Genomic DNA, 25,997 nt, shown 5'->3' with positions numbered 1-25,997 from the left:
TAGCATCATCACGTGTCCCTTTTTCATTTGGGCATTTTCCAAACGATCACAAAGGAGACACGATTGCAACAATGTCCCTTTTTCCGAGAAATTTCCTACAGAGCCGGTCTCCGCCTCGCCGTAATTGGGGTGTGACCTAAATATCTGACGGGAAGCTGCGCTCGAGCGAGTGTGCCGCCTCATTGACCTACATATGCAGAGAGCATCGGCGGAGCTTTTGTGCACAAATCGATACGGGCACAGCGTAGCATCCTTGCACTTTGCCTTGATCCCGTTCACTCATTTCAACGGCGGGCTTTCCAGTCCCTTTCCGGCGTCATTAAGTAAATATTTAGAATGAAACATGCCCCGGGTCGGGGAACGCTAATGAGCATTTTGACGAGTACAAGTCCAAAGGTTCAATTGCAAAGTGGCGTGTGGTGATTACATTTGGCGGGGACAAATTAGCCCCGAGTTCCATGCATCCACTTCTCCTAAATTAGTGTATTCAGTACGCGGGGCCTTCAGTGAAAAAAATGCACTCAACAGCGCTTCGGTGTGACTGCTGAGTTGGTCAAATCAAATTGGCAGTCAAGAGAAAATCTTTTTTGGTCAAGCTATGAAAAATAAAAATCCATACGGTGTTCCCCTGGAAAAGTGTGCTTCATTGAGCTCTCCCTGCCCGCCACTTGACTTCCCCCCCTAATCTTAATGACCAGAGGAAGATTTGGGAAAAGTAATCTCAGGCGAGCGGCATCCGACCAGCTCGCCGTTTGTCAATCCTGCTCACGAGGATTTCTGATTTGAAAGGAATTGCCACGCATCAGCAGGCCCGCGAACGGCGAGCGATTCGGCCGCGTGAAATTTAGCCACGCGGGAATTGAACCTAACTGAGCGGATTCCGGGCAGTCGACGGAGCGGCTTGCAATAATTACCCAGCGTTCAAAGCATTCGCGCGGAAGCGGCATCGTAAAATGGTCATTTTCATCCCAGGGCTGCTATCCCCCCCCCCCCCCCCCCCCATAGAATGACATCCATGCTAAGCAAGGGCCATGAGGTGTTCCGATGGTTTTGCGTAAGTGTGAATCACTCAGAAAAAGTGTTCACTAGCCGGCCGATCGCTCACTACGTCGTTGCCTTGGATAGTTCCGAAGGATTGTTCAAAGCCCACAAAAGCAAAGCTCCTTGGATGAGTTTGGACAAAACGCCAGGCAAAGACCACTACTGAGAGACAACATGAACTAAAGAGGGCAAAAAACAATCAGGACACACTTCAAAGTTAAAAGAGCATCCTTTTTATTTTCTTTCTTCTTTGTTTTTTACATGATGTACAACTTTCATTTATTGTGCAACATGTATTTGTCACATATTTTGATGCATTTTGATGCTTTCCAAAACAACAAGCTTGGAACGGATTAGAGCATTTACATGCAAAAGGCGTCTCTACTTACAAATGTTCTCCTTTGGAAATTTCTTCCAGAACTAATTCATTTCTTAAGTTAGAGGTACCACTGTATTTGAGCTTCCACATGTTCCTTTTGTCCTGTTTTGAGTTCTTGACTTTCCTCGACTCTTTGCTGGATCTTGGTCGCGTTTTGTCTCCCGTCGTTTTTCTCTTCATGTTGAACGACTTTTGCTATTGAGCTGGTTGGTTCCAATGTAAAGCAATGTCCTTTTCTCCACGCATCCTCGCTTCCTAATCCATCAGTGTGAGATTTGTCGCGCGGACCCGATCGCCCGGAGATCGATACTCTCCACATGGGGCGACGAATGAAGGAAATGTTGAAAATGTCAACGCCGGAGCAAAACGGCTCACGCCGTCTTGTCTAAACGACGCGAGCGGCCTGATCCGAGCTCAGGGAGCTTTTGCGCTTGCATTGGACTCGGCGGCAAGTGGCTTGCCTTAATGTGATTAGAGCTCTTTGAACCCTCAAAGGGCCACTGGGAAAACCTTCACTGATGCGACCTGCGCCGCTACGGATGCCGCATTGGGACACGCCGAGCCTGCCGTTTGTTTCACTACTCAAAGAAATCTAGTCCGGTCACACTTTAGCGGGATTAGGGACGTCATTTATTACGCACACAATTTGACATTGGGGTACACATTTTAGCAAAGGGTCATGCAATTTGACACGTATGATTTGTTTTTTCCGCGGCCACATATAATAATGTGTCGAGCCGGATTTAGCCCCCCCGGGCCTTGAGTTTGTGCCTCCTCTAAAAAAAGTCATACACTGTTCGGCTTCGAATAAGCCGCTGAAGACTTTTTCTCTGGGCCCCCGACGTATCTCCCACGATGAAACGGGTTTGGCTGCATATTAAAGCAATCAATCAATTATGATGATTATTATGAAGGCAATCAAATGCTCTTTCCTCTGTTGATGGGGCACAGTTATTACACAACAGATTGCTTTTTTTCTTTCAAATAAATAAATGACGTAAATTGAAAGCAGAAAGCATTACGGTGCTGATTTGACAGCGGGCTGACACCTAAGTCATCAGATGAAGCGGCGGCAGCGTACGCCGGTGGGAATCGCTTGGCCAGCAGCACAGCGACGGTGAGCTCAATCATCTCAGGTACTCATCTGCGCCGTCTCCGTTGTGGCGGATGAGCCCAGAAGCCCCGCCCGAGTCCTGATCCACATTACTGTTGTGTAAAGAGACGGCGCCTAATCCTATCTGGACGGCAAATCCTCTTCCACTTAGGCGCAGACTGTATGGAAACATTTGGCAAACTGCCTCTTAGCTGCACTTGTGGCCATTTTATTGTCGTTGGTTAGTGATGTACAAAAACAACTTAAGTGCGTTGCTCGTCGTTCTTGCTCTTGTGTTTTGAAAATTGGAGCCATCCATTTTTTTCCTCATTAGGGTTGCGGACCAACAAGTATCGTCACTCACATTTCGTCTTTAAAACGGAAAATGCCACACGGGACGGCCTGAGCAAAGATATGCGATTTCATTCGAATACATTGAGATATTCATTTGACATAATACATATATACCGCTACATTTATTTTGCATAGATTACTTTATGAAAAAGTCTATTTCATTCGTTCACATACAGTATAATGTCATGATTTCATTTGAAGTCATTGAAATCACAAAGCGATTCCATTTGATACAATACATTTGTAGATGTATTTTTTTTTCTTCACCCCTACAAATAATGAATGTACCGTCATTCTGAATTTAGCAATGTGTTGGGAGACATTGCCTCCTAACCGCATTCAAATTGGGGTTACGCAGCGAGGCAGGAAAGAGAGGAAAAAAATGCGACGTTTCATCTGCAATTATGAGCACAGACTCCTAAGGTCAGAAGAAATAATTCCATCACATCTCGCAATGGTTTTTTTTTCATTTGTATTAATCCCAAATCAGCGCCGTGAATTGGGATTAATTCCCCCCCACCCCCCACCCGAGGCCCCTGGATAAGAGCTGTTCTTTATTCCTCTGAGGGCTTATGCTCATAGTGGATCTATCTGGGCTCGACAGAGCCCATAAATTGTGGCTAAAGAGGAGAGGCAAACACAGTGGGCTGCCGCTGTGGGAATCGGGCGACATAATCCTTTGTCATTATCTGACAGGCCCAGCCAGCGCACATCTGCTGCCGGGTGCGCTTTCAGGAGGGGGAGAAACAAGCGCTCCTTGGGTTAAGAGGGTCAGGGACACTCCTTCCCCAGACTACGGTGTTCCTCGACAACGCCCGCCCGGTCGCCGATATCTTTATCTGTCGCCGGCGACTTAGTCGCCGCCTAATTGTGCCCGAGGAGCAAAGCTCGGCGACCAAAATAACAATGCGACTTCCAGTGCTGGTGTCATGCAGGCTCCAAGCCTGATGATTTTGGTTCATTACAAAGAAAAAAGGAAGAGTTGTGTTCCAAAATGAGAAAAAGAAGTCATAGTTTCCACTCAAGTTTCTTTGATTTAGGCTGGATTCATACTGCGGGTTCAGGTGCCTGGCCTTCCCTGTAGAACCACTTTAAGATGTTGCCACAACAAAAGGTAGAATTTGGAATGGCGATTTACCACAATGAGAAAAGGTCCCACGCTAACATGTAGCGGGATGGTGTTCCGAGTACAGAAAACACAAAGGCGGATTGATACCGATTCAAAACTGCGCCCTGGGGCCAGGCAATCGCTATTATGCTAACAGTTGTTTTGCTAACTTGTAGATCACAATATGTTCATGGTGCCTTGTAATCAAGTACTGTTTAAGTAAAATAAGTCAAAGGCAGATAGCAGCTGGCGTCGTGAAAGCGCCGAGACAAATTGATGGCAGCACATTAACAAGTCAGGTTACTAATTTGCTACACGTTATCATAACAACGGTTAGCATATTAGCATCGGAGCCATTTATCTATGGCTGGAGTGAATCCATCTTGTCGCATCTGTCAGTTGTGCCGCTGGAGAGCAAACAAATCAGAATCGTGTCACTAGAAGCATGTGGCATAAATCCTGCTTTCGTGGCCGAGACACAGGCGAGTCCCAAACAAGTAGAACCTTGGCGTGACGGACAAATAAGAAAAAAATATATATATGTTTAAAACACGGGGGAAAGCTGATCATGTTTGTTTCTGAAAAGGGGAGCACGAGTGTGGCAGGAAAACAGTCAGTGGAAAGGATACTAATCTAGGTCTAATCCCCTCAGCATCTGCCACCAATGCATTAATCAGACAAAAAGGAAACATGTTATTTCTCTAATACGCCCCCCCCCCCCCCACACACACCTTAACAAAAAGCCACTGTGGATAAATATTTGGTCAAATAAACACTAAAAATTCAATGTTGCCAAGCGAAAGGATCATTTGGACAAACGGCCATTCACATTGACACCGACGGAAAATCTTTAGTTCTTTTCATTGTTGTGTTTGAAGCAAAAACAAACAACGGTGACCAAATTCAACAGGCGACTCCAAGGTTGCCAATGTACTGCACTTGTATCACACGTAAAAATAAATAAAGACAAGCTCTCGCACCAGCGCGAGGCCTATTTCGGCACTTTTACGCTTAGCCCGGTTAGCTAACTGTTTCCAGGAAAGATATGGAAAATGACAACATGGTGTCCAAAGAAATGCTTATGATGCACCCACATATTTTTTTCCGCCATCTTACTCTTGTAAAGCTATTTTGAATGGCTATACACACTTTTTTCCCCCCTCGTGCATTACTAAACGACAATTTCATCTTGCAATATTGAAATTATGAGGTGGGGGGGTTGCAAGTGTTATGACTTTATTCTTATGTCATTGCATTGCAAAGGTTACGTTTATTCTCAAACCATCACAACCTATTCTTGCACAATGACACCATTTTTTTCTGGCAAACGTATGACTCTCTTACTATTTAGCCTTTATTCTCATGGTCTCATTATTTTTTTTGGGGGGGGGGGTTAGGTTGGAATCTTCTGACACTTTCAATGATATCAAAAGCCGTTTTTGTTGAAATCTCAGCATTGAAGCAACAAATTCACTCGGCGGATGCCAAGTGGAATGGGAGGCCGCGCTCTTGGATGGACTCCAACTGAACATTCCTTTCCGGGGAAAAATAACGACATGCATTCGGGGGGGGGGGGGCGTGCATAGGAATCTCCATCTCACATGCGGCCTCTGTTGCGCTCGTGTTGTTTGTGTGTTTGCACGAGTATAAGTCGGCGTGTGAGGTCTTTGTGTTCACCAGTGAGAGACCCGCATGGGTGATTAATGGCAGGGGAGATGGGGGGGGGGGGGCTGCTTCTTGTGTGAGGCGGCGTACACAATCGGCCAGGGTCGCAGCGCAACCCCGCCGGGCTTGTCCTTCACACGAGGAGAAAGAGAAAGGCGGTGGGGTTCGACTATTCCCTCTGCCCATCCATCCAGCAAAGGCGGGGGGGGGGGGGTGCTCGTTTCCTGTCCTCAGCCAAACCGTGTCCTCATGCACTCTCACTTTTGCAGACACGATGCAAAAAAAACCAATAGTTCAGCTGCAAGTGTAGAGGAAGGTGGTTGGAGGGTGCTGATAGGGGGGGGGGGGGTGGAGGGGGGTTACTTCTGGAGGTTGAGGAACCCAGCCGTGAGTCAGTCGCCCCACCTCCCTGCGCTTTGGGTATGCGGCGCCCCTCTTCTTCTTTCGGCATTAAACGAGCCTTTTTTAAGGGGCTTGAACCTGCGTCCGCCCGAGGGGGCCCGTTGGGGGGACGCATGTGTGGACTCACTCAACACAACTACTCGGCCTTTTTCTCATATTCTCAGGACCTTTTTTGTTTTTTGTTTTGCCGGCCAGCTCAGAACTTGGAATCTTCTTATTGTGGAAAAGAAATGTTGAAATGATTGCAGAAAGACGGCTACCAGACATACGGACATTAAGCACAAGTTGATTTTTAAACTCTCTTGTTGTTAGCAAGTTGGACGCTGTTAAAATGGTTTACACTGTGCTGTTTTGTTATGTTTTTTGTTTTTTTTGGCGGAGTGCAGGGGTCAAAGTTCAGATTTGGATTCGCAGCCCGGCTGCATATCACCGTCGGAATTCCAAAGGCCAGTAGCTGCCACTTTTTAGCCAAGAGTGTTGCTCCGCGGCGCCGACGACAGCGCCACGTGACTCCCTGCGTGTGTTTCGTGAGCCTTACATAAGACAAGTCAAACAAATTGCTGGCCGACTTGCCGTCAGTGGCGAGGCGCTCCTTTCTACCGATTGCCGACTCATGCGTCCGCTAAAGTTCATCTCGAGCCCCCACCGTGAAGACTTCCAGGAAGGTTATGGTTTCAAATCAAGCCAGCTGTCGCGTTTCCTCGTAAACTCTGCCGTCTCATCTCGTTCCAAGCAGTTTGCTATTTCGACACGGGACATTTTGATGACAAAGAGAGAGAAAAAAAAAAGAGGAAGTGCACGGGAGTCTTGCAACTCGTTGGTTGCAACTCGTTGTGACGCGGTGTGGGACTTCCAAACAGGCTGACGCCAAAGCCTGTTGCCACGACAACATTAGAGTAACCCGCTGCATCTAGTTTCTTTTTGTACTTTTTAAAATGTACTTCTTCTGTTCGCACTGCCGTTTCCATCAACAGTAAGCGAAAGATATTTGGAAGCGTGTCGTTATCAGTCTTGGCCGCAGCGGTTGCTCACGACCGGCACTTCCCGTGCTTCAGCGGCCTCTCGTATTTCTTTGAAAGCACGTGTGTCGCATGTAAACATTTCAACCAGGAAGTGTGAGGGGGAAAAAAAACTGTTGAGCGCTTTCGCTTTTGTTGTATGACACTCGGCCGGCCTTCTATCCTTGCTAGGACTGCAAAGTGGCCAAAAAGAAGGCCTTTGTTGTTGTATTGATTTGCGAGCATTGCAGGAAGCCATAAGAGGCCTAAATGTTTTATATTTATATGCCGCTGACGGTAGAATTCTGGCAATTTTATGGGGGGGGTCAAAGAAAAAAAAACAAAGTAGTATGTGTCCATCGATATTCATCATATATCCGTCTCGATCCCCTCCGTCGTGGAAGAATGTTTACCTGCGTCCAGCTTGTTACAGCAAAATCAATTTTGCGTCCGCAGATGAATCGCTTGATCAATCGCACGTCGGCAGGAAGTCAATGTGCCGGCTGGCCGGCCAAAAAAAAAAAAAAAGAGAAAATGATGTTCCAGTTCTTGCGTGTGTGACATAATTGGGCTTGAATAACAACACATTTCCCCAAAATGTCATAAGAATTGGTCCCGCTGGTCATTTTTTTATCCTTAAGCGTAGAATGTGTCCTTTAGCTCTTGTGAGCGCGGCCGTTGTGTTTGACGCTCTATTAAGCAATCAATAATATTGTGTCAGAGAAAAGTCCAGAGCGCATCACGTCGTATGAATAAAACATCCAACAAACGTCCCGGCAGAGACGATCCGGAACGCATTAGCGCAAAAAGCCAAGTGGCCCAAAAATCAACAAAAGAAGACATGCGCTCCGAAACCGGCGCTGTGTTGCGGCCTTAAAGCCCAACGGCAGCGAGCGGAGAAAACACACGTACACGTCCACGTACACGGCCACGTACATGTACAGTATGCGGCGAGCAGCAAGGGCGACTCAGACATAGTGCTTGTTTGTTAGCCAATGAATGGGAGCTTTGACTCCGCAGCATTTTTTGTCTCACTCAGAGGAAGGGCCACGACGGCGGCGCGAGTCGGGACGATTTATGACTCGGAGGCCGGCCGCCATATCTTGGAGCTGGCTGCGAGACTTGCTGTTCGGGTCACCGGTAGGCCCGTTACGTTCCGGGGGCGGGCCCGGGCGCCTCAACCAGGGTCATTTTTACACAAGCGCAATTTTGGAAGTATATTTACTTGTCAAAATTAAATACAGTGTGCAGTCTGTCTGATACATTTTCACCAACATTTGAAGTATTTTTTTATATAGCGAAAGCCGTCTTATTTCTTCTGTGTGAGCACCTCCCTCTCAAAGTGGACCAGGATGAACTCCGCGTTGAAACACAATGCCGTGGCCCTCCATCACCGTCCCATCTGGGGCTACAGGTGAGCAGCTGTCTTGCCTGTGTTGCGCTCTCCGCCGGGACAGCTGCAGCCATCAATCATGCCCCCCCCACCACCTCCCTCCCATCTTCCCTCCTCCTCCTCCCTTCCGCGATCCTTGAAACGAGTCGTGTCCGTCTGGCCGCTCTGACCGCAACAACATCAGGCCGCCTCATCTGGTCTCGCGTCACTCCTCCGGGCGGGGGCGGGGGCGGGAACTGTTTTCGACTTCCACTGACACAGATGTTGTTGTGAATTTAAGCTTTGATGAGGCGGCTACAAGATGTTCGAAAGCTCCGAACAAGGCGAACAAAAACGAAAACAGAACGGCGTGTTTTCAGTTTGGACCTCGGCCGGAATAAAGCGTTCTGCAATGCTCTTGCGGGTGGGAAAGGAGAGTTGCCGTCTCCGAGGCACTTTTCAGCTGTTTCTTGGACAAACAATAAAACCGCACCACAATGAGCACACGCTGCACACAGTTAGCCGCCGTCCGTCACAGACACCCACACGCAGACTCGCTTTTGTCACTCCAGGCCCCGCCTCTTAAAGCCTCATTATCCAATACAAAGACACATTAGCGCAGTATTTGGTATACATTTTATAGTTGTATGTGTTTAAATACATTGAGAGAGTGTGCATGTGTATGTGTGTGTGTGTTTTAACCCTTTCAGCAACAGCGGTTACTACAGTTAAACTGCTCTACAATGAAATCATTTTTCACAACAGGGGGTTTTTCACTGTAGCAAATTTGAGCTCAGATTTAAACACACACACACATACACAAACAATGTGTACTGTGTGAACAAATACTTCCTGGACTACTGCACTAAACCAGTGCGGTGGTTGCTGTTGCCGTTTCAGAACGAAGCAGTCGAGGACGCTGTCGGATTGGACTTTGTTGTAGTGAATCTCGTCGGGAGGCAAGAGCAGAGAAAAATATTTCGTATAAAGCATCAGGGGCGGGGCAGGAAAGTGGCAATGGTGTTAATGCATGAAGATTTTTTCACACGAGAGGGTATTTTCGCCCATGTGGGTTTCGTTGTAGAGGAGTTTCACTGCACAGTTGACAGCTTCTCAGGTTATCTAGTTACAGGGTGCGTGAAAGGTTTAAAGGCGTTTTATAGTTGAACTGTCAAGTGGGAGGGATAAAACGATCAAATCCAACATTTTCAACAGTCTGTGTATTTTCGTCTCAGTATTTTTTGACATCACGGACCTTAAACAATCAACATCTATGCGGTATTTTCCCGCCCCCCGCTTTGAATCAAAACTGTTGTTTCAGGTTGTCCGCTCAGGGATTTCCAAGCGACACCCGTTTTACTCGCCGAGAGTGCCCCAGCACTCACAACAGGAACGGTTTTACGACGCCGTAAAACGATAACGCGGCCACGGCGCGACACGTGCATTCGGTGGCCGCAGATGGAAAGCATTGAAGACCGCTATTGTGTTCCTCGGAGGGAGGGGGCGGGTCGGAGGTCGTCTTCCACCGTCAACTCTTTGGCACACTTTTCAAAGAGAAGGGTCGCCTGTCTCGCTGGCTTTTCGGCAGCCCGGCCCCCCACCCCTGTCAACCCCCACCCGACACACTGCTTCTTTTCTCAGAAGTTGTGTAAGGGAGGGTCAGCGCGCAAGCCGTTCTGTCCCCTGGAACTTCTTCCTTGTTTATCAAAAAACATTTTTAAAGACGCTCTGATGGGCAACATTAGAGGGCAACATGAAACAGGACTGGAGTTCTACACTTCCTGTTTATCTCGGCAGGACTTGGCCGAGGACACCTCAACAAACAAACCGAAGCGAAGAACTCGCAGCGGTGGGGGGTGCCCGAACAACATTGCTGCACATGTGTCGCCCGCTATAATTCTCCTTGAGTGCGGAAGCAATAATCCCAATGTCTGGATATTCCGTCGGACACAGAGCTAATTGTTCATGTCCACTGCGGGTTTTTTTTTTTTTTTCGTGCGTGGCTCATTGTTGTGTATTTGGGAGTGGAGGGAGAGTCGGGGAAGCTGGATGGGTGGGGTCTGTCTGGACGCTCAGACTTGCCGGCAACACCGAAACACAAACTGCCGGAGAACCACCACCACTGTCCAAACAGGCCTGAATTCTTTTTTTCTTTTTCTTTGCTTTTAATTGTGGAAGCCGGCTCTCAGCTCTCAGACGCAAAATTGTTGACCAGATGCGGAATCCAAAATTCTGCAAGGAGGAATGGTCAAAGATCCCTTTTTTTCCCTGTCTTTTCTCGGGGTGCGAATAATTCTCCTCAAACTTTCCACGGTACGCTGCCGAATGAGTTTTAATGGGTTGGTGGGGGGGGGGGTGTTGGGGACCCCTCACATACAGACATTGTCGCCAGTTTCACACAAGGAAGACATCCATCATTTACTTTTAGGAGTGCTAATGGGACACTTAAAGCTGTCACTCAGCTGGATGTGCTTGGCTGGCCTCCTGTGGAGGCTTGGGGGGGGTGGGGGGGTCTCTGCTTGAGGCTGATAATTAAGGCCCCAAAGCTCAGAACCCATCCCCCCCTCCCTACCCCCACCCATTAGCAGCAAAACAATGAACATAACTCTGTGTACACAAGTTTCAGGAGCGGAGCACCTGTGTTGACTTTGGCGGAACCAAACCAGTGCCGCTGCTGCTTCTGCATTCGGGGCCGAGCGGGAAGGAAAGAAAAGTCGCCAAGACTGACTGAGTTGTAAATATGCAACAGGAGCAAGAGAGTGTGTGTGTGTGTGCGCTTGTCTGCAGAGAAAAGTTTGTCATGCGTTCCCATCACTGAGCGGGAACATTCAATGGACTCGGACAGGTAAAAAGTGACGCGGGTGCACTTGGCATTCATTGCAATTGAATTTGATGCCACGGCTTTGAAGATCTTATTATCTTGTCAATCCCCGTAGGTGCAAAACAAAATGTGAGGTCAACAAACGCTCCCATTCCACTTTCCTTCCTCAGGTAGCTGACGGTCACTGTCTATGGTTACAGTGGAAAGAAGTTGAGTCACACGCCATTGCGATTGCAACACGGCCCGTGTCAGTGTTGGCAAGTGACGAAAGTTTGCATTTACCGGCACAACGGCGTGAAATGAAATGCGGAAAACTGAAGAGTTTCAAGAAGCCGGCGCAAGCCGCCAATCATACTGTGCAGTGGTACCTCGGAAAATCGTTGGTTACGGAAGAAATTTCTGAACTAGAACATTTTTTTAAGCGGAGACGCATTCCATCATTGGTTGTGCATAATAAAGATTAAAAACGATGGTCATTTAACTTTGAACTGCGTCCGCATTGTTTTGGGGTCCCCCCCACCCCCTCTTTAGTTCTTTCTCTTTCGTCAATGTCCAAGGCAAACATCAGCATTGTGAGCGATTGGCCAACCGCTGAACACTTTTTCTGGGAATTCACAACGACGTAAAACGGGGGGGGGGGGGGGGCGTGATTCACATTGTGACTTCTGGTTGAAGTGACCAACTCTCGGGCCTTCTTGGAGTTGTCGCCCCCCCCCCCCCCCCCACCGAATCCTTCAGCCTATGACGTCATCCCATCTGCATAGCTGTCAACTTTTCGGAGCGCCAACCTGTATAAAGTACCAGAAATATCCTCAGAACATACCAAAGCATTTTATATGTCAAAATAACGGCACCCCCCCCCCACACACACACACACACGATATTTTCAATGCTATTTCTTGTAGATCTCCATAATAGAATGTCTGCTTCATGTGTAATCATCATTCTACTTGCTGGCATGACCGTGTTCACAGTTGGATTCCTGCATTATCTGTTTGATTTGTGCGATAGGGCCATATACGTAAGTTATGATCCCCCCCTCGCCCCCAAACCCGTGTGAACTATGGCTAAAGCGTACGAGTTGCCAGGTATGCATCTGTTCCCCCCCCGCAAGGTGCTGCGCGTAATCCAGTCACGCAGCGGGAGGAAGAGGCGGAGGCAGGAAGCGGCGTCGGCCGCCTCCTCTGCTCTGTGTCACGGCCTGCGTCACAGCCACACGCCGGGAGGGACTTTTCCACTGACGAGAGAGAGAGAGAGAGAAAGAGAGAAAAGCCCCAGCCAGTCGCCGCCGTGCTCCAGACAAGAGGACGCGCTCTCGCCGCATGGAGGCAGACAATAGGCCCGCGTGAGAGCTCGGCGTCCGCGTCCGCATCCGCGTCCGCGGGGAGGCAGTCGTCGGCGATCTCTGCTTTCTCACGCACTCGTTCGGATTAATTCGCCGGCATCCTACGCCGCTCATGCCGATCGGACAGTCGGACACTTGCTGGTGAGTAAGCGTGCGTGCGTGCGTGCTCCATTGTGCTCTACAGAACGCGCGCGCCTTGACGTCAGCTACTATATCACGCATTGGTTTAATTTATTGAATTGTTTTTGCTTCTAAAAGTACGGAAAAGACAGGCGGAGAGGGGGGGGGGGGTCTGGGGTTGCGTCACAGGTGAACCCAATCAGTCATTGAGATTGCACGGGGTCATAATCACCCCCTTCGTAACGAGGCTTCCTGTTAGTTCGGCGTTCTTTGTGCCCACGCGCAAGGCACTAAAGCTAACGGCGCCGCTGTCACCCGCACGCCATTCCTGCCATTTAAAAAGAAAAAAAAGCCTTTTTAACCCCCCCCCCCCGCTTTGCCTCGCTCCTTTTCATTGTCCCCCCCCACTCCGCCATCCACTCGTTCATCTTTATTTGTGCCTTTATATCGAAGCCGTTCGCTTTTCTTCAACCTCGACCCTCCGCCTGTTTTCTTTTTTTGAATGTGCATTCTGTTTTTAGTTTGGAGCCTCATTGTATGTGGGAAGCACTTTTCAAAAGCGTCTCTAGCGCGACCTCACCCGGATCATTTTTGGAAATCATGCTTTCTGGAATCACACACACACATTGATACATGCGGGAGGAGAATGCTCCTTTGTTTACTGACACAGCTTCCATTCCTTGTGCTTTTACTCCCACGCACTCAAGCGCCACTTTCTCCAGAATGCTTAGCAAGTAGCTCGGACGGTCCAATTTGGGGGAATTCAGTACACGAGGACAACGCTTGCTGATGAGGGGTGTTCAAAGTGCGGTCCGCACACCACCAGTGGGCCCTGAGTCACTTTGGGAGTTTTTTACGTAGTTGTAAATATAATATTTTTTTTTGTCCTCCGTTGGAGTCGATTGTTCGACTTGGTTGAGAAATGATTTGAAATGCTAATTTAGTATTAGAAATGATTTGGGTTGATTTCCCAGAGATGAGTCGACATGCCATTGGCGTAGAATTGCTTTGGATGTGTCGAATTTTTTTTCAAGGGTGTCAGTCAGTGGAATGGCTTCAATTGGTTGCTTGTCAAGTTTCATGTGAATCTGAATCTGAATTTTCGCATTCTGTGCAACTTGTCAAATTTTTTTTCTCCAGAAATGTGAATGGTTTAAAATGGACTGAGAAATGGTGCATTTGAAGGCTCATCTCATCATATCTGACGTCATATCGACCTCCCATCAGCGGGCTACGCGTATACTGTCGTGACGAAAGGTCAATCCTTGACCGAGGGCGCGCACGCAACCCATCTCGTTCAGGACGCGCTTCCGCGTAGTGTTTGCGGGAGCGGCGTTGGGTTCAAGCGAGGTTGCCTTGCTTCATTTCGCCCCCCCCCCCCCACCTCTCTTTTGTACTTTGGAAAGAAGAGGGGAGGGAAGGGGAGGAGGAATCTCCACACTGACCCACCTAACACACAGCGGCAGCCAGCTTCCATCTGCCTCGTCCCGTTTTGGGCTCCGAACTCAACCCGTGAAGCCAACGGGAGCGACAAATCCTCCTTTCAATGTTGTTTCATGAATTATCTTCAATGTTTCAGTCATTTGTCTGATTTGTTCATTTCGACATTTTCCAAAAGAAAAAACATTTTTTGTAGTACTGGTATCAGTCGGGGGTGGGGGGGGGAAGGTGGAGGCAAAAATGTCTCATTTTGAAGTTGGCGCGTTGGAATGGCATGCCGTATGCGGGTTGCGAACGCACGGCGAGCGCCTCGTCGTCCTCCTCGCCGTCTTCCCATCCTCCGCACGCAACACACCTCAACTATCTCCCGAGTGGCTCAGCTTTAAAAGTGGCATGTGAGCTCCACGTGCGGCTAATTCCCCAGTCAGGTGTGTCCCGCGCGCGCCCCCGCCCGGTGCCGCGTCGGACTTTCCGAGCCCGGGAAGAAGAAGAGGAAGAAGAGCAAAAAAAAAATCCCACATCTGTGTTTGATTGAGCTCCTTTACAGCTCGAGCGGCGCCGCTGCCAGAGAAGGAATTCCTGCGGCTTTGGAGACACGACATTATTTATTTGCTTTGCGCCGCGCTCCCTCCCTTTTCCCAGTACCTCTCCTTTCTGGAAAGCGCCGGCAAGGGGAACAAAATGTTTCTCTGGCGGGCTCCGACCGGAACGACACGGGAGCGCCGGCCGAGAATTTCCGCCCCATGAAATGACGACGCTTCCACTTTCATTGAATTTGTGGGCGGGGCTAATGCGTCCGTCAGAAAGTTCATCATTGCGGACGTTAACAATTGGATCGGGTGGCCCGTTAATTGAGTCGTTAGCGTGTCGACATCACAGTGCAGAGGTACCGGCTTCCATTCCGGCTCCGGCCTCCCTGTGTGGAGTTTGCATGTTCTCCCTAGGCCTGCGTGGCTTTTCTCCGGGTACTCTGGTTTCCTCCCACATTCCCCCCAAAAAAACCCATGCATGTCGGGCTGATTGAACACCCTGAATTGTCCCTGGGCGTGAGTGTGAGCGCGGATGGTTGTTTGTCCCTGTGTGCCCTGCGACTGGCTGGCGACCGGTTCAGGGTGTCCCCCGCCTACTGCCCAAAGACGGCTGGCATAGGCTCCGGCGCCACCCTTGTGAGGACAAAGTGGCTGCGCTCATATTGGCCTTTTTCAACGTCTCCTCTCCCGAGTGCGTCTGGAAAGCGGCAATTTGGCTTTCTCGGAAGCGTCTGTGGAATTGGGCCTGCCGTCTTTCCTATGGGACGACTTTGAGAGGTGGGCCTCCACCTCCAACCTGCCTTGACATGTTGCACACGCACGCATACGCACACTCCTGGCTTCATTAGTCTCAACTTTTATGAGCAATCGCTCACTCACTCACTTGGACAGGAAGACAGACGGAGGCTGTGCCGGGTTGTCAGTCTGCCACCTAAATGCTACTGGCTGCCCCCCCCACCCCACCCCTTTCACACACTTTCTCATTATCAGCTGCAAAAGGGCAGGACAAGGCAGCACAAAGGGGACAAAGTCAAGTGTCTCGTGGGTCTGTTGGATCAACGGCGCTGCCGGATTGACTCGGCTCTCTCGTCCCTGGGCGCAAATGCCATATACAGTGGCAGCTCCGCTTCATATCAAACGATAAGTTTGGAAATGTTCTCGTTTGGAAATTTCTTCCCCAAATAATTCATTTCAGTTATTTCAATGGGTTTTTTTTTTTTTTTTGGCCGATTTTGATCGTCGGGTGGGACTGACATGGCGGTGCCTCTCGATTGGATCTGTGTCGTGCCTTTTCGTGACAAATCTTGCCGGGCTCTTAAGATTTCTCCAGCCCGCCCCCGCCCCCACCCCCTTGAGTGAGCGCGTCCCTTTTTATCCCGCCACTGATGGAATGACAGCAATGCATAATTTAGCGGGGCGCTGCCACTCCAGGCACTGATTTCCTTGGTGAGACCTCGATGACTCCTACTTTCCTGCCACACTTTCTTCATCATCATCATCGTCATCGGTGGACTCCAGAGAAGTAGTGGAGACCTTGTTGTCTTCCCACATTGACCACAAACTAGGATTAAGCTCTCCCCATTGTTTCTGCCCGTTGAACAGGATTAGTAAATCAATGTGTCAGGTAGGCTGCAGTCAAGAGACAATGACCCACTTCTGACACCACCCCTCCCCCTCCTCCCCCTCCTCTTCCTCCTCCCGTCTCCCTTCTGGCTCACTGCAGCTTTTAATTAAAAAGACTTTGCTTAGCCGGCGCGATGCGCTCCCCGGAGGACACCCCACAGCTTTGTTTGTTTGTTTTTTGCTTTTAAAAAAATGGTTTCTCTTGATTCCGCCCCGGCTCGCATCATGCGCTTGGCTTTTTCATACGGAGGTGGTCTCTGCGCGCCAAGCCCCCTTTTGTTTGTCTCAAGGTGATTCATTCATCGTGTGAGCGGCGGAAGTCCCCGCAAGGGTTGTCAGCCTCTCTACTTCATCCTTGTTGGAGGGTCGACTGCCCCCACCCCATCTAAAAAAAAATTTTTTTTTGCATAACTGCCCCCATCAGGCCGCACATTGTACTCGTGCTTAGCGCACCCGCCTCATAGTTCCGAGGTTCTGGGTTCGAATCTGGTTCCTCCGCCTTCCTCCCACATTCCAAAACATACGCGTCAGGTTAATTGAAAGGCCGCAGGCAGTCCGCAGGCGCCAAGGTGAATATGAATTCTCTCGTGCGCCGGGCAGAACGCTCGCACTTGCATAACACAGCCTGATATGACACAGGCGGCATGCAGGTCACACTCTTCTAGGAACTTGGGGGGGGGGGGGTATCTTGTTTAGACGAGCGCTTACGCCAAGGTTTCTCAGAATCCGCCGGCCTCCCAGCAAGCTTGGCTTGGCATTGGCTTTGTCTTGAATAGCCAACGTGCTTAGCACCAATGCTAACCCTGCAATTAGCCCCCTGATAATCACTTCTGCTTTCAAACAATAAGCAAAAGAGCAGGTATGCCCCCGCCCCCACTCCTCCCGACCAAAAATAACAGGAATGCTTTCCAGAAAGCCCTTTTAAAACAGCTGCAAGTGATTTAGACATCACTCCAAGGACATTGTCAAACGACGGCTTTATAGACAGTCGTATAAAAAAAAAAAAAAAAAAGTCTTTCCTTTGCCCTCACCGTCAGTTATTGGGCTGTTTCTGGAAAACAAAAACTGAAATTCTAACATGTGCCAATGTCCCACTTTAACCCTTAACTCACAGGTGTCAAAGTCGAGGCCCGGGGGCAGATCTGGCCCGCCACATCATTTTCTGTGGCCCGCAAAAGAAAATCAACTTGCATGATCTTGGCTAAAATCTGTACTGAAATGGCACGCGTCATAAATGGTGTTGCCATTTGGCAATCATTTTGTTGTCCCGTCTCCTCCCCCCCACCCCAGAACACAACCCACATCCTCTTTTATTCACATCTGCTGGCTTGCTTCGATCCGGAATGAAATGCTCAATTTAGGTCTGATTGTCGCCGTGTAAAGTACCCGTGTGTGCGCCGCTTAAATACTCGGATGTGAAGTGTCCAATTCACATTGATTCGCATGCAATTAGCTCAAAATGAGTCGGTGTGCACATTTGAACATCACTAATAGCAATGTTTTGGGAGAGTGGAGAAGAAATGGCATTCCCTCGTCAAGAGCTCTTATTATGGATGTGTGTGGATGTGCATGCGCGCGTCTCTCCGAGGATTGATTGTTTTTATCGCTGAGGCAGCATTCCCTCTCACGGGAACGCTAGGCGCAAGCGCAGCATCTTGGAAGAGGAAGAAGGGCGAACGTCTTTGTCTGCAAAGGTGTCACGTGGGAGCGCGTCTAAAAGCCAGACGAGGGGGAAGGAGTCGGTTTGAGTGGGAAGGCCAAGATGGGATTTCGACGATGGCTTTGCTCGTTGTTGACTTATGCAAATGGAGGCTGATTGATGACTTCCTGTGGCTGACCGGCTGCAGGCAGCAGGAGATGGGCTCCTCGTGCACTCACGTGGGCAAAGCGCGGGTCGCTCACAATATATTCACACGCAGCGTCTGCGTGTGAGAAGCTGCATTTCTTTTATGATGATGACTTTTAGTTTACAATGTGAACGTGGCTGCATCGTCCTCATTTTGTGATGCTTCTGGGACAAAATGGGATGACTGGGTCCTCGGTTTAATTCCGATTATTCAAGGTTACAAGCAGAGGACTCACTTGCTGCCTCACTTTGTCTTTTTCACTGAATTCTTATAAATGAGGGCGATGATGTTATATGTACGGCCTCGTAACCAATACTGAAATTCTGACTCGGGTATTGCGTTCGCTTAGGTTAGTCATACAAGATACACATTTTGTTGGTATGGAATGTCATCTGAAACATCCTAGTTCTTGGTTTCTCTCATATTTGGATGTAATCTGCGCTCTCTGAACGTGAAGTCTTCAGTTCTCCCATTGAGAGGTTTTTGAGCTCGTGCCGTTTAGATTCAAAGTACTTTCAAACACGGCATCGCTGCCATGATTGTTAGCACAACAAAAGTGAACTAGCTTAATGCTAACATACAACTGCCTTGATTGTTAGCATTAAGCTAGTTCACTTTTGTTGCGCTAACAATCAAGGGAAACTCCACAGACAAGCTAACGGAAATTAGCATAGGTATTGCTGTTGTTTGAAACCTCTTACTTGAGCATAAATACACCCAAAGAGAACATCCAACAAAAGTCAGAGACGTGTATTTTCTGTAATTTCTGGAAAATAGTCTGCATGTATCTTTAGCCTGCTCAATTGACGGAGGGCCTTGTCGTGTTCCTTCCAGATTGTCCACGCTAGCGCTATGAGCGGGCTGCTAAAGAGGAAGTTTGAGGAGGCGGGCGAGGACCCATGCTACTCGTCACCCTCGCCCTCCTCGCTCTCGTCGGCCTGCTCCACCTGGGACTCGGAGGGCGAGAGCTGCTACTCGGACACCCTGGATTCCACCCCCAGCGACCCCGGCTCCCCGGCAACGCATATCAACAGTGAGTCCGGTCGGTCGACGGAAAATAGTTTGTCTTTACGGCTCCGCGGAGGCCCCGGTCATAAAAACACAGAATCGGGAGGGAGGTGAAAGGAATTTTATCCGCTGGCAGCCCATGAAACGCTTAAATGCCGCTTTTATTTCTTGCCTTCAAGCGGGCCAAAGGGCTGAATCCCTTCATACGGCGACTCCTCGCTTTGGTCTGTCCCAAGGTTCGGCGAGAGGCCGTTTGAGGACAACCGGGAACCTGGCCGCGGGCCATTTGGTACCGGGCCACGCGAACGCGCGGAGCAAAACACATTCTATTGATCCTCAGAGTTTGAAAGAAGTTTGAATTGAAAATCAATCAGTTGTTCAGACTCCCTGTGCTCATTTTTTTTCATTTGTTTTTAAACGATGTGTCACGCGGTGGTGTTTTTGTAAACTGCCCCCCCCCCCCCCAAAAAGAAAGCAGTGAACACCTTGATTCCAACAAGCGGTATTTTCAGAAGTGCGGCATGCAGTGGACATAAGTAACGAGACCTCGGATCAAATTGGCTCGCGTTAACCCGCCATGGGACCAGCTCACGAAAGAATAACAAGTGCACACCTCCCGTTCATTAATGACATGTGGCGCAATGATGAGTTAGATTTTTTTTTTTTTTTACTCGCTTCTATGCGAGTCGGTCCAAACCATTTTTTTCCTGTAAAAGCCGGGTGGGGAGGGATGGGGGGAGCGGGGTTGTCGCTATAGGTGATGAGGGCAAAGGAGGTTTCCAGGAAGAGCGGCCCTGGCCGCCTGCCAAAGCGCCGGCGAACACACAAGGCCCGTTGTGCGAAGGCTTGGCCGCGCACCCAGCACAGGTGCTGAAAGAGGCCCGGCGGGCGTGCGATGCGGCCAGGAAGGCGTGCAAACATAAAGCCCACCAGCAGATTGGTGTGTCGGAGCAAAGGAATGGGAAGGCGCTCATAAATTCAGCTCTCCAGAGATGGCCTTCTCAACCGTCCCCCCCCCCCCCTTGATAATTTTATTTTTAAAAAGTTATTATAAGGGCAAAGAACCTCAAATGGAGCAGTATGTGATGAAACTATGAAGTTTGAGTTTGACTTGCATACATGAGTCCCTAAACAAAAGAGCTCTTGGCTTTGTTTGGACCTTTTCTTGTCTGCCCCGTCGCAGAGTCCTCAGATGAGTGGACTTTACCTCAAGTGCGCCCATTGCTGTTGCTTCCAGGAATTTGGTGACAGTGCGGAGAAAACCCCCAGTACTCAAAGATAATAGCCAGCACATGTGGAGTGTAGTCATGTATTTCCAGAGCGGGGGTGTGGGGGTGGGGGGCTTGGTTCCAGGATGTGGAATTTCTAAGAAACATCCGATAATTTTACTTCCACTTGCGTGCATGGTTACCCATACGGCACTGTTGTGGGAAAGGTGTCATTTTACGGCGATTGCACCCCCCCCCCCCCGCCCTCCCCCTTGCACTCCCTCTGAAGCCTTCAGCGTTTATTGCCCAGATTGGTTGATTTGTGCGGATGTTTTTTTTTTTCCGACGCCGAAACGAGCTTGCCAATTCAACTGAAGGGATATTGTGCCCTCTAGCGGCAGATGGAAGCAGCGTCAAAAGAAATGCCTCTCTTCTTTTCGCCCCTCCGCAGCGACGTCCATCCTCAAGAAATGCAAGCGGGCGCGACGGAGCAACGTCACCTTTGACCAGGTGACCGTGTTCCTGTTCCCGCGGTGCCAGGGCTTCACCAGCGTGCCCAGTCGAGGGGGCTGCACCCTCGGCATGACGCCGCGACACAGCGCGCGCCGCACGTACACGCTGAGCGAGTTCGCCGCCGAGCAGCGGCTGCTGCGCCGGGAGAAACTGCTCCGCCGGCTGCGGGAAGACAAGCTGGAGGCTCTTAAATTAAAGGTGAGCCAAGAAGTCCAACCGCGTGCGGATGAAGGGGTTTTCTTCGGGTTTCCCGCTGACCCGTGGCGTCTTCCGCAGCTGACCAAGAACGGGACCCAGGACAGCGAAGAGGCCGAGCGGCTGACTGTGGACGACATCCCCGAGCGGGACGTGGACGTGAGCGGCGCCGACCTGGAGGAGGGCTCTTTCCTCCAACCGTACCCGTCCAAGCGGCGCTACGCTCTGCTCAAAGCCGCCGGCGTCAAGAAGGTCGACAAAGAGGAGAAGAGGCAGCTGCACGAGCTGAGGATCTCCCGGGAACGTTGCGGCTGCGACTGTCGGGGGTTCTGCGAGCCCGAAACCTGCGGCTGCAGCCTCGCCGGCATCAAGTGTCAGGTGAGAGAACATTTACGATTTGGGCTTCCGTTAGCCGAGTCGCGGAGTTGGCTAAGTAGCGGTAGCCTTTTGTCGGGCTAGCACGCGGCTCTTGAGCGACAAATAGTGCTCGGCTACCGCTATGCTAGCCTTTTATTGGGCAGGTAAGAAGAAGGCTTCTGGTCAACGAATAATGTCGAGGTAGGGAAGGAAGGTATCGGCGAGTAACGGGTTGTTCCTCCGACAGATGGACCATTCGTCGTTCCCGTGTGGCTGCACGAAGGACGGCTGCGGGAACACGGAAGGCCGCATCGAGTTCAACTCGGCCCGGGTGCACACGCACTACATCCACACCGTCATGAAGCTGGAGCTGGAGAAGCGACTGGAGGAGCAGTCCGGCGGCCGAGGGGCGGCGGCGGAAGCCGAGGTCACGTCCGGCGCCGCCCCGCCGGCCCCCGCGCGCGGCTTCCCCTTCGGCTCGGAGCTAGCGTGCGCAGGGGAGAATAGTTGCGGCAGCGACATGACGGACTCGTCGGATTCGTCGGCCCCGAGCGACGACTCCGAGGGCGGCGGGGGCCCATGCGGGCGGCACGCGCCGCCGGACGAGAAAGGCCTGAGCAGCCTCCTCGGCTTCAACGACGCGGAAAACGGGGACGCCGCCAATCGCGGCGTGCGCTCCCGGCAAACGGCGGCGCAGACGTTCGAGGGCTTCAGCGCAACGGACTTTGCGGACGGGAACGACGACGCGACGCCGTTAGACAATCGGGCCGCGTCGGAACTTTTGGACGAGAACGCCAACCTTTTCCCCGGCGGCGGCGGCGGCGGAGTCCCGCACACGCCCTCGCCCACCGTCGATCGCTCGTCCGGCTACGACCTGGACCCGAGCCTGTCCTCTGAGTCGGACTTGGAGTTCTTCGAGGGCTTCCCCTGCCTGGGGCCCAGCTCGCTCTACAACTCGCTGAAGGAGTACGAGCACACGGACAACTTTTTCCACTTCCAGCTGCCGAGCTACCCGAGCTTGCCGGCGGCCGGCGAGCCGGGCGCCTGCCTCCTGGAATCCCTCATCGGCCTCTCCGAGTCCGTCCCGGAGCCGCCCGCCACCTTTACGGACAATCAGATGTTGGAGGAAGCCATCAAGATGTCTGTCATGGAGTCTGTCAAAGTTGGACTCTAGATGGACGCTGCTCACGAAACCTTTGGGCTATTTCCGGTGGAAAGGAAGTTGGACGACAAGTTCTGGAAGGGAACAGTTCAGAAGGTTCCGGAATGTCCGCTTCAGTTCAACTGTAAAGTGCATTTTAGGTTCATCCTGAATTTTCAGCCAAAACTGTTGTGCATAGTTTTTTTTATAAGGGTGTTTGGCGGTACCCGTCGCAATATGGAGGAAGCCGTGATCTCCTTCATTGTCTGAAGTCCAAACTGTCCTTTGGGCGCTCGCGTGCAGGCGTCGCCGACACCAAATTGCGCCGAGAGAACTCGCAAGCGAACCCAAGAACGGGAAGCGGAACGAGCCGTGACAACATAGCTGAATGTCCACCTCAGGGATTCTTTTGTTCTTGCTTTTCGGAGGCCATTGCCTTCCTCCACGTCCTGGACTTGAGGGGGGGGGGTCCCCTTTTTTTTTGCGTGGAATCCCTTAGCTAGCAGGCTCGCATGGTACAACAGTTTTTTAGAAAAATCCCGCTTGATCTGCACTTTAGCTGCACTAAAAGGCATCATTTTGGTCGCGTGGGCTGTGTAGTCAACCGTTAAATGATGGATTTTCTTGGCTCAAACTATTACAAAGCTGTACTTTTTTTGGGGGGCGGGGGGGGTCGGGGCTTTTGTCATAAGTTATTTCCTGCAATGATTCTTATTTATTTTCCACTCAAGAAGCACTGCGCTTCCTTTCATTTCTTTCACAACCGTCAAGTGCAATCGTCGTCATTTCCCATTTTTATTTTATTTTACTTTTTAGGAATCCTTATCGGAAAAAGGCCATCAGAAAAGTATTTAATATCTATTTGCTGACTAACTTATTATATCAACAGTTATGTTATTTAATTCTTTTGGCAATAAAAATGGAGCTGTGGAAGCCAAGCAAGAAAACTGTGGAATCTCCCTTGAAACAAACAACAAAAAAATCTCTAAATTATGGCATTTGTTGTATTTCTGCCTATGTAATGTAACCATAGAGAAAGGACTAATATTTTGTAACTAATTTATGTTGACTGACAGAGAATTCTAATGAAACTGACAAATTGACTATTTTATTAAGCAGATTTTTTTCAATGGGGGGGCAAGATATAGAAATTATATTACATTTATGGTGTGAAGTATTTTTCACAGCCAGAGGTGTGACGCTCAAAAAGGATCGATTTGATTGTATTCTGAATTTTTCTCGGAAGTCTGTGAGTCGCGTCAGAGCATTTGAAAAAGGGGGGAGATTGCCGGATAAAAACTGTATATATTATACAATTTTTATCATGTGTGCGGAACTCTCGATGTGAAAAAGTTGCCTCGTTTTGAAGGAGCAGATTGTTGAAAACGCTTTCCATGTTTCTAAAAGATGTAGAGTTAAAAACAGATGAAAACGACGCCGTTTTGCGGCGAGGAAGGTTCCCTTCCCATGAAAATGTCGAATTCAACTTTTTTCGTGTGACTGGGCGCGTTTTGATGACGTACGAGTCCCAACTCCATGTTGCCAACTTGATGACGTTTTCCCACGGGAAGTGTCTACCCAGCAGTTTATTTTATTATATTTTTTTTAAACTTTTCGTAGCGTTATCGGCGCTTCTGAGACGATCTCTGCGACCAGACTGCACAAATGTCGGTCCTGTGCAGCCCTCGCCGGCTATTTTGTGACGTCACAATTCGGTTGAATTCACATTTTCAGAAAATACTATTTGCTCGGTTTCACTTCACACTTGATGGGTCGTCAGGCACTCCGGGGAGTCTTTCGGGACAATTCGCCAATACGATGGCGCTTTTAAAGTACTGTTGCCAACAGTGAGGGAGAATTCATGTGACGGGCAGCTGGAGAGCCCATGTACATATACACGCTTCAGTGTTGCAGCTGTTCCGGCAGCTTTGTCTCCACGTCCCTTTCGAACAGGGGTGGGGAACCCGCCACATCCACCCAAAGCTTCCCCACCTTCGAATTGCCAACATCATGCATGCAGGCTTGGTGAGGTCTGGATTAGAATTGTAGACTTTTGAAAAGTGCAGCAATTTGGAATTGTATTTGCTTTTGCCTTTTTTATGTTCATTTTTTAAAATTCCATCCGATGATGCCGTGCTTGTACAAAACCATGAAGAAACGGCAACAGTAAGTGTTGATCAATGTCATGTATTAAGCAAGCATACTGCGTTTTTTATACCTCCGCTTCAAAGAACGTGTCTTACATTTTTTTTGGGGGGGGGGGTACATTTTTCAAGCCTTTGTTGTTTATGTACATATTTCTGCTTCAATGCTCCCGCAGAGCAAACAAGAGCTGCTTTATTTTTTACATGCTCCCACTTTAATTCAACCTGTTGTTTGACAGACTTTTCATTCAAGCCATTTTGAGAGCCTGTCCCTCGAAATATAAAATGTTTTCTAAATGCTTGACTCCTGTTTTGCTTTTTAAATGACAGCTTGAAGTGTATGTATCATTTTAATATGTTCCCAGTAAAGACAATTTTTTAAAATGGCACTGTGCTATTTTGCAATTTATAAAAAACATACAGCAATAATAGAACGCAAGGAAATCCAGTTACAACGGTCGATAATGTTCGCATTAAGCCGGAGGACGAAAGGTCCATTTAAGTAATTTGCTAAAATACATTTTCATTTGTTGTATTTAATTTTGTATTCACTTACCCTTTCATGCCCCATGTAACTTGATAAGATGATGAGCTGTCCGCTGTAGTAACGTTGTATCATGGCGGACGACTTTCTCGACATGAATGAAGGCCTGCTTCCGAGTTCCGTCCCAAGTGTGGCATCGACAGCTTTTCAGAAAAAATGTCATTCCGTCAGAACGATACAGCGTATTGAGCGGGACTACTGTAAAAAATGTCTTCTCCTTTCGCGCTGTGCCCGCATGTGCGCAGCAGGAAAAACATTTGAATGAGCAAACCTTCCACAGCACAGCTCAAAGGTTTTTCTCCCGTGTTGGCCCCAAACCCACGATTCGGTTTGGGGCCAGCAGGTGGCACTGTAGGGCTCCCCCTGCAGCCGCACACCTGTGCCCGACCACTCATTGTCGGCTCATTGTTGCTTTTTGCTGCTGTTATGTCAGTCGTGGTTTTTGTTTGCGACTTTGGACTTTGTTTGCTTAGGATTTAGTTGTCTGTGTTTTATCAATACATTTCTACTGTCACGGTTGTGTTTTCGGTCTGGCCAGCATGGTGTGGTAAGTACTGATTTTGTTTTGTGATTGGGCTTTCTTGCGTGTATTTTGGATACATTGTTTTTTGTTTGTATTCGCCTTCTATATTTTTCTCCCTTGCCATTTGTGCAAGCGCTTTTTCTTATTTGTTTTATTTGCCCTCTGGTCCTTGTTGTGACCAGCGCTTTATGTTCCCGAACTGGTCCCAAGTCGATCGCGCGGGTCT

General features: G+C 49.4%; 1 protein-coding gene across 1 annotated transcript; it reads left to right on the top strand.

Moving 5' to 3' along the window:
- Positions 1–12,501: 12,501 nt before the first annotated feature.
- On the top strand, positions 12,502–25,090 carry csrnp1b (cysteine-serine-rich nuclear protein 1b). Its single transcript, XM_052053739.1, has 5 exons — positions 12,502–12,719; positions 18,973–19,171; positions 20,806–21,065; positions 21,144–21,440; positions 21,667–25,090. Exons 2-5 carry the CDS (start codon positions 18,991–18,993, stop codon positions 22,591–22,593), a joined length of 1,665 nt encoding a protein of 554 aa, XP_051909699.1. The 5' UTR covers positions 12,502–12,719; positions 18,973–18,990; the 3' UTR covers positions 22,594–25,090.
- The last annotated feature ends 907 nt before the right edge of the window (positions 25,091–25,997 follow it).

The sequence above is a fragment of the Hippocampus zosterae genome, chromosome 20, assembly GCF_025434085.1.
Source record: "Hippocampus zosterae strain Florida chromosome 20, ASM2543408v3, whole genome shotgun sequence".
NCBI classification, from domain to species: Eukaryota; Metazoa; Chordata; class Actinopteri; order Syngnathiformes; family Syngnathidae; genus Hippocampus; species Hippocampus zosterae.
Note: the sequence above shows the minus strand (reverse complement) of the source record. Positions and strands in the feature narration are given on the sequence as shown.